The sequence below is a fragment of the Macaca thibetana genome, chromosome 15, assembly GCF_024542745.1.
Source record: "Macaca thibetana thibetana isolate TM-01 chromosome 15, ASM2454274v1, whole genome shotgun sequence".
Classification (NCBI taxonomy): Eukaryota; Metazoa; Chordata; class Mammalia; order Primates; family Cercopithecidae; genus Macaca; species Macaca thibetana.
The window spans coordinates 15,101,223-15,116,498 of NC_065592.1; the positions used below are offsets into that span (position 1 = coordinate 15,101,223).

The 15,276-nt window shown below is 45.5% G+C and overlaps 2 protein-coding genes across 11 annotated transcripts in view; one reads left to right on the forward strand and one right to left on the reverse strand.

Moving 5' to 3' along the window:
* Nucleotides 1-15,276, reverse strand: part of NEK6 (NIMA related kinase 6) — a 984,684-nt gene that overhangs the window by 802,212 nt on the left and 167,196 nt on the right. The window lies entirely within an intron of this gene.
* Nucleotides 1-15,276, forward strand: part of DENND1A (DENN domain containing 1A) — a 547,088-nt gene that overhangs the window by 368,947 nt on the left and 162,865 nt on the right. For all 10 annotated transcript variants that reach the window (XM_050760580.1, XM_050760581.1, XM_050760572.1 and 7 more), the window contains one exon: nt 1,634-1,759. In XM_050760580.1, the coding sequence (XP_050616537.1) occupies nt 1,634-1,759 (126 nt within the window). The remainder of the gene's footprint in view (nt 1-1,633; nt 1,760-15,276) is intronic.

Sequence of the window (15,276 nt, forward strand, 5' to 3'; positions counted from 1 at the left end):
GCTTAAAACCAATCATTAGTTTTCTGTTTCTCTCTCAGAACGAAGGAAAAAAATCCCTTCAGTCCCCTGCCTTTCTCTCCAGCCTCATTTCAAGCCATATTCCCCTCATTTTCTCCACTGAAGCCAGGGTTCTTTCTGTTCCCTGAACTCTTCTGCACTGCAGGGCCTTTGCACGCCACTCCCCATACTTAGCTTGTGGTGCTCTCCCCTCTTTGCTGAGTTAACCACCCTCACCCATCCTTCAGATCTTAGTGCAAGCCTGTTGCCCTCCAGGAAGCCTTCCTTGACCCCCTAGACAAGCTCTCTTACAGGCTTGTCACAGTAGCAATGCCACATGCATCCCTGTTTTTCTCACTAGAATGTCAGCTGAATGAGGGCAAGACCCCTGTGTAGTTTCATTGTATCCCTTGTATTCCCAATGCCCAACATAGTCCTAGGTACATAGGAAATAATAAATACTTGTTGAGTGAATGAATAACTCGAGGTCACCACGTTGCACAGTTCCAGGGGCTCCTCTTATGTGGAACGCAGTATGAAAGGTGTGCTGTGAAGCGTGGCACCTTGAGATGAATGAAACGCGTGTTAGAAATAGTCCAAGAAGCTTGATGTTGAGGGCAGCAGCCACCATGTCACACAGTCTTTCCTACATTGTTTTTTATGTCTCACTTTCAGGAGAATCTTTATTCATTTGACCAATGGGTTTGTTTGTAGTACATGGACCTGTGAAATCTCACAGCCTTCATATTTCCCTCTTTGCTTTGGCTACTGGGAGACTTTTAAGTCAAATTCAAGCCCATTTCTACCCACCATATAAGACCTGATGGCTTACATTTATATAGCAAATCTATTACCTGCTTCTTTGCCCATTATCATCATTTCCAAATATTTTGTTTTAACGTTTTGAGTATGTGTCTGTTAGTATAAGCTGCCACACTTCCTTTAGAATATTATGTGTGAGAAATATAAATAAGCCTTTATTCTAACATTTGTAAGTAGCTTTAAGAGGGTATAGAATAGGAACTGAAAGTCTGAGTTTGGGCTCAGACTACAAGACTTTGATTGGAATGTGGCCATGTCTTGAGTTTGTTCCTAGGTATGTAGCCTAGCCTCCCTGAGGCTGTTTTACCCTTGTAAGATGGGAACATTAATTCCTTCCTCACCGGATTGTTAAATTAACTAAATTGTAAAATGTATGCAAAAGTGCTTACCTGGCATGGAGTAAGTCATTAAAAATGGTTTTTGTTTTTATTAGACACGTTCTAATAGGAACAACATTCATTTAAATTTCAAAAAGATGCCCTAATTCTGAACACTTTTTTTTTTTTTTTTTTTTTTTTTTTGAGACTGAGTCTCACTCTGTTGCCCCAGGCTGGAGTGCAATGGCGTGATCTCGGCTCATTGCAGCCTCCGCCTCCTGGATTCAAGTGATTCTCCTGCCTCAGCATCCCAAGTAGCTGGGATTACAGGCGTGTGCCACCGCACCTGACCTGAACACATTTTTGTCCTTCCAGTAACTGAGGTATCAAACGGATCCTGCCATCCGTAGGATCTTCCAGGGCTCCGTATATAGTGAACTTAGCCACCCCACTTTGACCCTGTCCTCAACCTGTGTTTTCTTTCTCTCCATCACCAGATCTCTTCCCTGAAGAACAGGCTGAAAAAGGTCTCCACAACCACTGGGGATGGTGTGGCCAGAGCGTTCCTTAAGGCCCAGGCCGCTTTCTTCGGTAGCTACCGAAACGCTCTGAAAATCGAGCCGGTGAGTAGCCGTGGCATGTCACAGAGCCTGTGTTTGGTCAGGGCTGAGAAGCATACCTCAGGGGCCACAAGAAATGCCATGATCCTTCTGGTTTTCGGATTCACCTAGAAGAGCGTGTGTGTGTTTGTGGTGGGGGACAGTGTACTCCCCTTGCCATACCTCTCAGCACAAGGAGGCTGTGCTATCATATGTGAGACCCTGGCTGCTCCAGGGGCTGTTACGCCCTGTGCACCACCCTAGACAGTAAGCCCTGGCCGTGTGTCAGATCCAGCACCAGGCCCCTCACACTCACCTGCTTCCCCTGGGGCTTCACAGTGCACCTGTGCAGCAGAGATGATCAGCTCCACTTTACAAATGAGGGAGCCAAAGGTCAGGGAAGAGAAACAACTTAGCCGGGAAAAGCCAGATGGCCCCAGAGCCCCTGCTTTCCCACTGGGCCTCTCCACCCTTGTTCTTTCGAGGGACCGCCCCTCCACGCTTGAGAAAGCAGAGCCTCCTGGGTCTCATGCCTCATGGCTCCTGCGAGGGGTCTTGGTGAAAGTGGTCACAGTGAGGACCGGGAAGTGACCTTGCCCACCTCTGGCCCTTCCCCCTTTCTGGGCCTCGTCGACTCATCCATGTCCCCTGCCTGCCTCATGAGGTGACTCGTGATTGCAAGGATGTGAAGACACCAGGTCTTCTCTGAAACCAAGGACAGTAACAGTCCTCTTAGCTTCGGAGAGAAACTCTTCCTTGCTGTTTCTCTCCTCGGCCTACTCTTGGCCTTCTGGCTGAGGAGAATGCAGGAATTGGCCTAGGGACCTGGGTCACCCTGTAGAGGGGAGAATGTTGGAGGGAAACCCTGCTGACAGGTCTGTTCTCCCAGGAGCACAGGGCTGCCTTCGACTCGAGCGGGTGAGTGACACTGTCACACCCAGCCTCGTCGGAGTCGGAATTGGAGTCGGAATTGGAGTCGGATGTGAGGGACACTGGCTGCACTGCCCATAGGCCAGGGCTGTTTGTTTCTATTTTTACTTTAACCTGTAGCATTTAATTAGATCAAATGACAAAAGTTCAGGGGATGTGAGGCAATGTATTCTCTGGAGAAATTCTGAGCATGAGCAGGGGTCACACTTCCTCATAAGCCACAATTACACGTTGGTCTTTACTGCTCTGACTCTGTCGTGTATTCAAGTAAAACACAAAGAATAACAGCAAACACCTTGTTTCCCCATCATCCAGGACCTGCTCTCTGTGAAGTGGCCAGGGCAGTGGGTGCTCAGGAAGTAGTGTCCTAACCCCACCCTCCTGGCTCCTTTTTATCCGTCTGGCACTTAGGCCTTACTCTCTAGGCTGCCTGAGCTTTGGACAGTGTCATCGTCACTGTGTGCTCACATAGCAGAAGGGGTGCACTCTCTTTTTGCTTCCTGAGATGTATTTCCCTTAGATTTTTCAAAAGCCCTTCAGCTTAAAGCCAGTTCTTGATAGTGTCCTGCTAGTGTCAGAGTGACGTGGCTCTGATTACTTGTCACGATCTTGGTCCAGCCAAACCAATCAGGGTCAAAGCAGTGACAGCTGGCACAATTCAAGGAAAATACTGTTGTCTTCCCCCGTTTAAAATGGGAATGAATAGGACAACTGGCCCAATCCTTTGCTTGGGTTGCTGGGAACGGACAGACTTGAAGTATTTTCACTCTTGCAATGATCTCATTGTTGGCATGTGTGCATCTGGAATCCAAAGGCAGCTGAAGCTCGGGGCATATTGCTGCTGCAAGATCTGGGCACAGGCTGCTCCACGGGAGGAGTTTATCGTCGTACTTGCACATGGCGCTGGAAGGCACTGGATTTAAGGACAGAAGCCCTGGAATTTCAAGCCTGGCTCTGCACTTCTTAGCTGTCTAAAAGTTGAGCAAGCCACTTAATCCATTTAAACTTCAGTTTCTTCACCTGTGAAATGAGGCTAAGCCTCTGCCTATCCTTCCTGAGGATCCACTGAGCCATAACACATTTCATCAGGAAGGTGAAACTTGAACTGGGTCTGATGAGTAAGGTTTGGAAAAAGAGAAAGGAGCGTCCCTTCCTAGAGTGGGGGTGGAGGTAACTGAGGAAGCAAAGGCTTGGAGGCAGGTTCCCTCATAGCCAGTGAGTGGACCATTTTGTTTGGAGCGACTGGGTGGGGAGATGGGGCTGCAGGAGAGGATAGAGCCAAATTTGGCAGAGCCTTGGATGCTACGCTAAGAGAGTGAACTTGACCCTGTGAGGAGTGTAAGTTTCTGAGCAGAAATGTGACATGACTGAAGTTACCTTTGAGCAGTAGTATAGTGATGGGCTGAAAGGAGAGCTGGAGGCAGAGAAACCAGTTAGAGGAGTGTTACGGGAACTCAGAATAGAGCCCTGGGTAGCTCAACCAGAAACAGAGACCATGAAAGAAGTAGCAAGATTCAGCAATAGATCAAATATGGGAGATGAACAGCAAGAAGTGTCAAGATGTCTCCCAAGATTTGGAGCCTAGGAGAGGATGAAGCCACCCCTGGTAGCAAAGGGAATGCTTAATACCAGGGCGTTCACAGTAGCAGCATTCCCAATGGTAAAACACTGGAGTGTACTGAGTATCCATATGAGGTAACCGGTGAAATAAATTAAAGTCCATCTTATGATAGAATATTATGTAGCCATTAAAACTATCACCTTAGAGATAACATGATGGGTTTAGATGGAGACATGGTACTTGTCCTTGAATGTAAGCTGCTATTCAGTCATAAGATGTATTATTAGTTTATGTACCATTAAGAAAGGGAAAAGAGTGGTGCCAATTATAACTGAAGGATGCCACCGGTTATAAGACACATCCAGATTTCAGAAATGTTACAATGGGAAGTAATTTTCATCTTAGAATCAATGAAATATGGCAGACCTGTCAGCCTTTCAGTCCCATTCATCTGTCCTACAATGGCTTTCTTCCGTAAGGTGGAGAAGGAAACCAGAAGACCTGGAATTTTCCAACCAAGCTTCAAGCCAAGGTCATCACCAAGTCACCTAGATGGTTTTTAAACTATAGATTTAATTTTGGCAAATTCTCCCCTTCTAAAATATGAGGTGACAACATTCCCCATGTAAGATTGCTTGGGGCAGCCAGGCATGGTGGCACGTTCAAGACCAGCCTGGGCAATATACAGAGACCCCCATCTCCACAAAAAATAAATTAGGTGGATGTGGTATCACGTGCCTGTGGTCACAGCTACTTGGGAGGCTGAAACAGGAGGATTGCTTCAGCCCAGGAGTTCAAGGCTGCAGTGAGCCAAGATGGTGTCACTGCATTCCAGCCTGGGCAACAGAGTGAGAACCTGTCTCTTAAAAATGTTTAGGGGATTAGTTTAAAATAATGACTGCAAAGTACATGTGAGCCCGAGAAATAGGGAGGAGGCATTGGCTGCATCAGTGGGGAGGATGGTGCCTTGAGTAAGCCTGCCAGGGTGCATGCAACACAGTGCTGACTCCCTCCCCACGGCCGCTTGTCTTTCAGTTGTTTCTCTGGTTATAAAAATAGGACCTGCTCTTTGTAGGCTGGACGCAGTGGCTCACACCTGTAATCCCAACACTTTGGGAGGCCGAGGCAGGTGGATCACAAGGTCAAGAGATCGAGAACATCCTGGCCAACATGATGAAATGCCATCTCTATTAAAAATACAAAAATTAGTTGGGCATGGTGGCGCGTGCCTCTAGTCCCAGCTACTCAGTAGGCTGAGGCAGGAGAATCACTTGAGCCCGGGAGGCAGAGGTTGCAGTGAGCCAAGATCGTGCCACTTTATTCCAGCCTGGTGACAGAGCAAGACTCGGTCTCAAAAAAAAAAAAAAAAAAAAGAACACTTGTTCTTTGTAAAAAAATGTTCGAAGTAACAGGACTAGAAATGAGAAAGCACCACCCATAATCCTATCATCACGAGGTAGGTGAGATACAGCTGTGGCAGGTTCCCATCTAGGTTCTAGGATTTTTCGTTTCTTTTGTTTTTCCATTTTGGGGTTTTGGTTTTTTAACTTTCTTGTAGGCAGATGAGATATGCCTGAGAATGCAATCCAGTATCCTAGTTATTAATAACTTTTTTTGCCTTTTAGTTTGTGTAAGCATTTTTCATACCACATAGAATCTCTTCTTAGACATCATTGACAGTGGCTGAGCAGAGCCTATCAGGTGACCCTTGTGGTTACCAACCCTGGCCATGGATTAGAAGCACAGAGGAACGAGGGGTGGAGGGGGGGGGTGCTTTTAAAAAGGCAAATGTCCAGGCCCTCCTCAGAGATTTCTGTCGAGTTCCTGTGATCTGAAATCAGAACCAAGGCCCACCATGTTTTCCTAGTGCTAGTCTTGTAAAAAAGAAATTATTTTACTATTTTTTTTATTATTATTATTTTGAGACAGGGTCTCACTCTGTTGCCTAGGCTAGAGTGGCATGATCATGGCTCATGGCAGCCTCAACCTCCTGCGCTGAAGTGATCCTCCCACATCAGCCTCCCATCTAGCTGGGACTACAGGTGCATGCCACTGAACTCAGCTAATTTATTTTTAATTTTTGTAGAGACAAGGTCTTGCTATGTTGCCTAGCTGGTCTCCAACTCCTGGGCTTGAGTGATCCTCAGCCTCAGACTCCCAGACTGTTGAGATTACGGGCATGAGCCACCATGCCCGGCATGCTGGTTTTTTTGATTGTCAGTAATGTTTCATGATTTTAAACCACACTGTGCTAAACATCTTTATATATATCTTCATACCTGGTTTGAATTATTTTCTTAGGCAGATTCCTTGACATGGATTTACTGGGTCAACGGATGTGAGTCCATTTAAAGCCTTTGGCACATAAGGTGAGGGAGAAAGCTGGTGAGCAGACACAGGGGAATGTGTGCAGGGAATGGCCCCCGAGGTGGGTGCCAGGGCAGGGCCTGGGAACAGTAGGTCCCTGAGGGCAGAGGGAGCCTGCAGGGTAGAAGGCCAGGTATGTGGGGGCCACGCAGGGCAGCCCAGCTGCAGCGCTACCAGCCCCTCTGGCTCGCCTGTGCTCACTGCTTCGTAATGCTTCCACAGCAGCAGTCACCATGCAGGGTCCTGGGGTACTGCCCATACAGGTGGGGGAGGTGGAGGTGGGGTCATGGTTGTCAGGTTACTGCAGAGTCACGGTGTTGTGTTTTGTTGGAAACAGGAAACATGAGGGACCTGAGCAGGCTCCTCTCTACTCTGCTTCTGCCTCCCAGGACCCTGAGCAGTTATTCACCTCTCCAATCCTCAGTTCCCCTTCCATAAAGTGGATGTGTAATCGCCTCCTTGCAGGAGTGTAGTGAGGCTTAATAAGCCCAGTACAGTGCCTGTCCTGATGGCCCTGGGAAGATGGGCATGGCCCTGGCCCTCACCCACTTCCTCCGTCTGAGGAGGACCCTGCCAGCCTGGAGCCCGTTGGGGGACAGCTCCAGTCCGTGTCCTGCCTGGCTCTGTGAGGAGGGGTCAAGTTCTGGCCTGAGAAGCAGAGGTGGGCATCTCCTCCTCTGCAGTCACATGCTAAGACCTTTTCCCTGGCTCAGAACTCCCTTGAGATTTTTATCACCACCTTGGTCTCTCTCGCTCTCTCTCTCTCTTTCCTAATGAAAAAATTCAGAATGCAGCTGACTGGGGGACTCCTGAGCTTTGTTTTCTTTACCGGGTCCAGAAGGAAGGAGGAAGGGGGCCGCTTGTTGAGGCCCAGCCCTGTGCCAGGAGCTAGGCTGCTCCTCCCCATCTGTGCCTTCTGCAGGTCTGTTGGGGAGGCTGGGTGCCCAGCCCAGGGCGGGGAGGGCCTGTGTTGGCTCCCTGGTGGTGTGTGTCTTCACACACCAGGTGAATTATTCCAAAGGACTCTCTCAGGGTCAGAAACTGAGATACCAGGGGTGTCTAGTCACTGCCAAGTTTACCTCAGTGGCCTCCCACAGGGTCAGCACTCAGTTCAACTCCAAGTTGCTTCCCATCCGTGCTCTCAGTAATTCCCCATCCCAGCCCCTCACTAGCCCTTTACACACGGGGGATGGAGCGGAGGCTGCAGTGATTCCTAGGAAGCAGCAGAGCCAGCAGACAACCTCCAAACCCAGGTTCCCTCCACCACATCCTCCCGCCTGTCTTTGTTCTAGTTTCCACATGTTCCGTGTTAGTAACTCTCTGCATTTCCAGTGCCAGGCACAGGTCATGGCACTGTATGTAGGTATCAGTGAGTATATTTTGGAATAATAGATGGGAGAATGGGTGAAGGAAATTAGGGAACAGAGAAGCATTTGAGGCAGGGGGACTGCCCTCGGCCTCTGTTTGGTGCATACACATTGCATCCTGTCCTATCTTTGGTCTTCAGAGGTTGCTGCTTCCTGATAGAGGGGAGGTGTCTGCAAATCACAAAGGCATGTGACCCATTTTTCAGTCACCTGGAGAAAATCAGATGCAAAGCCCAAGATATTTAACAATATCAGCCAAACCAACTTGTCCTTCTCGACTTAAATGACAGAGCCACAAGCAGCCAGGCAGCCCCATCCGGAGAAACCCCCTTTATCCATGTCAAGCGGCAGCCCAGGCTCCAGCTCATTTATTTAGGCCTTTCTTGCTCTCTGACACGCCTCCTAGCAGTTGCCAGGCAACTCTGGGAGTAGCAGTGTGTGTTAGGGATTAACTAGTTAGGGCTGGGGTCCTTTTTGGCAAGAAGGGGATAAAAGACAAATGAGTTTAATTGCTAGGCCAAGGGTCCTTTCTCTGCATGGTAGAAGATTGCAACTTTTGGAGGATATGTATAGCAGTATGGTTCTAAAATTTGCCTTGAATGTTCCTCCTTTCTAGAGAGAACGAAAGAATTTTTTAAGGAATCTTTTACCTCCTTTGTTTAAAATTATATCATCAGGAAATCTGAATAAGGCTAATACACCCCCTTTGAAACACATTTCACACACACTGGTCTCAGTTTTAAAGAACTTTTGCAGATAGATTTGTGTGCTTTCAATTCATCCCCTTTTCTGCTCAGAGTTTCTTATTTCATAGCCCATGCTGCATGACAGTGCATGTGAGGGTGCCTCTCCCCATGTCTGGCCCACTGCAGGCCCTTGGTATATGTTAGGTTAAAGAGCAAAAGCCATGGGTATTGGCGTTTGAAGATGCGTCCTCTTCTGTGCCAGTGTCCGTGGAAAGGCCAGTGTAGGTGGAGCACTATGGGAGCTGTTTATTCAGCTAGCTTGTGTGATCCTCTCCGGGCCAGCCTGCTAGCTGGGCTTCCCCAAGATAAAGGGAACAGAGCTACTGCCCGCGGGGAGCGAATGCTGGGTGGGGGCAGTAAGCAAACTGTTTAAACAGGCAGCAACCAACTCACTCTGGTCCCACTTGCTTAGTTCATCCCAAGAGGCCAGCTTCCAGATTCAGCTGTGGGTACACTGGCATCATCCACCTTATAGCCCATGATTTTGCCCATGATTCTGCTGAGTCATATTTATCCACCTAAAACCCCTTGAGGACGCAGAAGTTAAGATAAAAGCAGATTGATAGCCTGGCTTTCAAGGATGAATGCACGAGGTTGTGTTGGAGCAGGTTGGAAAAACACCACATATATCTGTGTCCTGGTTGAGTAACCCTGTTGATCTCGTGTTGTTTTTGAAAAAAAATAAAAACTGTTTTCTGATTTCTTTTTGGTGTAATGGAAAATAGAAAAATATTTTTAAGGTAGTAAAATCAAAACAGCACCATAGTCCCACTGATTTTTACTACATATGCCTTTTGTATTTACTGTTTATTTTTTCATTAGGCAAAGGGTTTACATAGCTACAACCAAATCTCAGTTAAAAGCTAGTTTCCCCTGCCCCACCTTTTAACAAGATATCATATGCATCTTTACATAGCTGCAGAATATTCCATCAAGTGTAACTACCATAATTTCCATAACCAGCCTCCCATGTTGGACATTTAGGTTGTTTCCAATCTTTTGATATTAGAAGTAATACTCCACTAAACATCTTTGTGAATAAAGCTTTGAAATGCTGTGTTTCAAAGCCGCCTGAGTGGAAGAACTGAGTCTGTGAGCAGGAGCCTGACTGTGGGGGCCAACTTGTCACAGCGTCTCAAGGAAGCAGATTTCGGTTGACTCAGCCTCACGGTGGCTCGAGATGGAAAAAGAATGAAGAACCCTTGATGGGTGGGAGGGTGCACACTCCCTGCCCTCCACACAGACGAGCAGAGGATTCCCAGAACACACATAAGGGATGTGACTAATTTGTCTGTGCCTCCATCTTGTGCTAAACATAGGTTTGAGGAACCTTAAGACACTGTGTACAGTACAGCAAGATGAGAGATAAGGAGGCAAGGAAAGTGGGGGAAAGGAAACTGCATGACGCCTGGAAGGGACTGGTGTGTGTGTGCAGCTGTGTGTCTGCGCGAGGCTCTGTGACCACACAGGTTGGGAGTGGTGGAGCTGGGACTCATCCCATCACACCCAGGTCTGTCTAAAGAGCCCATGCTTTAAGGAAAAAAAACTGTGATAAAAAATACATATAATATAAAATGTGCTATTTTAACCATTGTTAAGTATATAGTTCATTGGCATGAATGGCATTCGCAGTGTGCAACCATCACCACTATCTATTTGCAACATTTTTAATCACGCCCAACAGAACCTCTATATCCACTGAGCAAGAACTTCTCATTTTCCTTTCCCCCAGCCCTTAGTAACCTCTAGTCTACTTTCTGTCTCTGAATTTGCCTATTCTAGATAGTTCATAGAAGCGGAATCATTCAATATTTGTCCTTTGCCTGGCCTATTTTGGTAGCATCTTGTTTACCAGCTTCATCCATGTTATAGCATGCATTGGAACTTCAGCCCTCTTTAAGACTGAATAATATTCCACTATCTGTATGTACCATATTTTGTTTATCCACTCACTTGTTAATGGACACCTGGGTTGTTTCTATGTTTTGGCTGTTATGAGTAATACTGCTGTGAATGTGTGTGTGTGATTAATAGTTTGGACACCTGCTTTGCAAGTCATTTGGTTACATACCAAGAAGTGCAGTTGTGGGTCATCTGGTAATTCTACGTTTAACTTATTGAGGGACCTCCAAAATGTTTTTCAGACAGAGCCTGTGCTTTTGTTAAGTGGGTAGCAGTGTGTCTGGGAAGCATGAATATGGACCCAAGAATATCTGTAGGAAAAGTCTATGAAACATTTGTTTTATTTTTCAGTATATTTTAGGCAAGTGGATAAGAAATTATAGCCAAAACCTACAGGCCCGAGCTAAGCAGATGCATTGATGGGGGAGTGTAAACTGGACTGCAGAAGGGTCTGGTAACTTACTAGTTAATGTTTTTTTCCCATTTTAGTGGTCATCTGAAGTCAAGATCATGTCCTGGGAATGAAGCAAGGATAAGGGGAGGTGCTTCTGCCCCAGGACTTCAGGGACAATCACTATAGCTCTGTGGCTCTAAGTGGCTAAGGAGCCCATCGAATGTGATGGAAGGAGTATGGCCTTTGGAATCACCTGGGTTTTAATTCTGGCTCTGTCATCTAATAGAAGATGACTCTGGAAGTCACTTCACCACCCTGAGACTCACTTTTCTTGTGTGTAGAATGTAAATAATGCTTACCTGGTAGGACTGTTGAGAAAAATAGCAATAATATGCACCAAACACCAGCATAGTGCCTTGCTGATAGTAGATGTTAACTAAATGATAGTGACCATCCCTGGGTGACAAAGTAAAGGAGGAAGAGAAAGATGAGACCGCCACATTTTAGAATAGTGGTGTCCATACTTGTTCAGCAAGTGTCCGAGAACCTGGAACTATGCAAAACACACTGAAATTATTCTGGCCCATTTAATTCTTTCTTTTGAACTAATTGTGAAAGTATGGCTTTTATCTCAAATGATACATAAAGGGTTTGAAATAAATCACATATTTAATTACTTCCTTTAATATTTATTTGTTATTCATTTTACTGCCCACCAGCACTTATAGACAAATAGGGGTGGTAGGTACCAAGGGTTGAAAATTAAAGTCATTTAAAAAATTACAATCAGGTGTTTTGTTTGTTTGTTTTTGTTTTTGTTTTTGTTTGAGATGGAGTTTCACTCTTGTTGCCCAGGCTGGAGTGCAATGGCGAGATCTCGGCTCACCACAACCTCCGCCTCCCAGGTTCAAGCAATTCTCCTGCCTCAGCCTCCCGAGTAGCTGAGATTAAAGGCATGCACCACCACGCCCAGCTAATTTTGTATTTTTAGTAGAAACAGGTTTTCTCCATGTTGGTCAGGCTGGTCTCAAACTCCCAGCCTCAGGTGATCTGCCTGCCTCGGCCTCCCAAAGTGCTGGGATTATAGGCATGAGCCACCACACCTGGCCCTACAGTCAGTTTTGTAAATGCATAAGAGAAAATATAATTGAGACTTATTTCATCAAAACATTTGTTGCCTATTGAGAAAAGATGACCATCGTTCAATATTGGCACCAAATCTCACTGTCCATGTCACAGGGATGCTGATGCAGAACCCAGTTTGAGAGTCTTGTTACCTTGGAGTCACACAATAAATGATCAATGAACTGGGAATCATTGTTCTAGAAGTAGACTGCCCAAGTAAAAAGTAGCTCTCTAAGTGAGAGAAGATGGGAACTAGCAGGAAATCCAGTTAAACACTATTATCAATCTCAACTGAATGATTTCAAAGAGCATAACTGAATATGATCAAAATGAAATTCCCATATGTTCTGAAATACTTGAAAAATAAAACACAGCTAGTATATCTTGCACCATCCTGGAGGAATTCTAGGCTTTAACTTGATCTCATTTAATAATCTTGGCTCCTTTCTTACTTTGCTCCTTTAAAGCGTGGGGCCATGTTTTATATACATTGATGTCGCTCATGTAGTCTGGTAAGTAGGTGCTCATTAAATGTTTGTTGACTGACTGGATGAACAAATGAATGACTGATAGCTCTTTCCCCATGGTATACATCAGAAAGGCTGGTGGTCATATTTCAGTGTAGCACAATAGAGATACTTAGTTTTAAAACATATCAGCTGCAGCTTCATCTTAGAACCTGAGAGGAATAAGCCACACAAACACCACATCATGAATGTGTAAATGTAAAGCGAAGGCACAGCCCAGCAGCTGCATGGTGGCTAACCACAGGCATTTAGGGTTCGGGAGGATCATCTCCTGCAGAATTGTCATGTCCAGTAAATATTCTCTTCTAGTTAGAAGTATATAAGAGAGAACTATAGTCATGGATTAAACTGAAGCCACCGTGGCCGTTTTAGATACCCTATTTTTGTGGAAGCAGTGGCAAAGAGAAATGGTTGCTGCTACTGGTGTTTTAAAATCAGATGTTCTCACTTTAGGGTCTTTCACTTTTTCAGTGAGACTCTGAAAAGGAAATCTTTCTGATCCATTTTCAAACAGTGATAGATAACATTTGACAATTTGCAGCCTGAAATGGTGCTAAGTGACTTCATATGCATAGCTAGACTATGAACTTCTTTTTTTTTTTTTTTTTTTTTTTTTTTGAGACGGAGTCTCGCTCTGTCTCCCAGGCTGGAGTGCAGTGGCCGGATCTCAGCTCACTGCAAGCTCCGCCTCCCAGGTTTATGCCATTCTCCTGCCTCAGGCTCCTGAGTAGCTGGGACTACAGGCGCCCACTACCTCAGCCGGCTAGTTTTTTGTATTTTTTTTTTTTTAGTAGAGACGGGGTTTCACCGTGTTAGCCAGGATGGTCTCGATCTCCTGACCTCATGATCCGCCTGTCTCGGCCTCCCAAAGTGCTGGAATTACAGGCTTGAGCCACCGCGCCCGGCCTAGACTATGAACTTCCTAAGAACAGGAGTTCTTGGGGCCAGGCACGGTGGCTCACACCTGTAATTCCAGCACTTTGAGAGGCCGAGGCAGGCAGATCACGAGGTCGGGAGATCTAGACCATCCTGGCTAACACAGTGAAACCCTGTCTCTACTAAAAATACAAAAAATTAGCCGGGCGAGGTAGCAGGCGCCTGTAGTCCCAGCTACTCAGGAGGCTGAGGCAGGAGAATGGCGTGAACCCGGGAGGCGGAGCTTGCAGTAAGCTGAGATCGCGCCACCGCACTCCAGCCTGGGTGACAGAGCGAGACTCTGTCTCCAAAAAAAAAAACCAGGAGACAGCAAATCTTATTCTTATGCCCCCAGTGCACAGTCAATGGAGGAATGGTGGATTTGTTCTGTATAGAACATTATGATATACATGATGATTCGAGGATACAGTTGTGTTGATTTTATCCCCACACTCAGTTCTTGGATATATATCTACACTGATTTTCTGTGAGGTGCAGTTGTATTCCCTGAAATATATGATTATATCACATTCAGGCTTAGGCTACCCTTCCATGAGAAAATTGAAGCCTTCTCCAGAAGGCAGTGGAATGTCATGTTTACTCATGTATCCTTGGCACAGAGCCTGATACATAGAAGGTGCTCAGTAGGATGTGAATGAATGAAGTTCTCATAGTTCTTAATTATAATGTCCTGAGTTGTTTGGGAGCTATAAAACAGCTTTGTTAAGTAAATCATTAAGACCTGAAGTCTTAAGGAAAAGAAAAGAACAGCATTTGTTATATGCTAGGCTCGCTCGCTCTCTCTCTCTCTCTCTCTCTCTCTATATATATATATATATATATATATAGAGAGAGAGAGAGAGAGAGAGAGAGAGCGCCCCTTTTTACAGCCCCTCTGTGGAGAGCATGGCACAGCCCCATTTTACTGATGAGAAACTGAGGCTGGGAAAGATTATGTCACTTTTTAAGAAGTGGCAGAGCAGGATTGGCCCCTCATCTGCCTGGTTCTGGTGACCATGCTCTCTTCTCTGACCGCACTCCACAATGGTGATTACCATATGGTTCATATTACATGCGATTTGAGGGCATTTCGGAAGAAAACTGAGCTGATTCCCTCTTAGGAGTCAATTTCTCTAATCTATACAAGTGTTTCTTGACAAATACAGGTTAAACTAACACCATTTATAAACTATTTTGCAAGGGGGAAATGTCAAAATTTTATATATCTTTTTTAAAACATTCCTTTAATAGATAATTTTAATTGCCTAATATTTTGTTGTTTAAATATTTGATATTTGTAGTGATAATTGGATGAAAACTTAAAATGCTGGGAAGTGTAGCCCTTCCTCCTCTTTTCCTGGGCTGACACCTAGTGGCTGGCTTTCTCACAGCAGTGTTAATCCATATTTCTTGGTTGTTTTTCAGCTGATGTTAGGATTTTACAAAAGCAAGTTATTGACATCATAATAAAAGTAGCCACATTCATATAAGGTTTATTTATTAGGGATTGTATTAACAATGGAACTTTGATTTATAGTGAATTTTAAGTCTGTTATAATCAAGCCTTGTTAGCACAACATGGAACAAGCATTTGAAATCTTTCAATAGTGGTCCCCACTGCAGACCTGACCAGGGCACTGACTTGCACACACTGACAAGTAAGACCTGGTCACTGTTAAAGACAGTGAGAGGCAGAGAAGGAAAGGA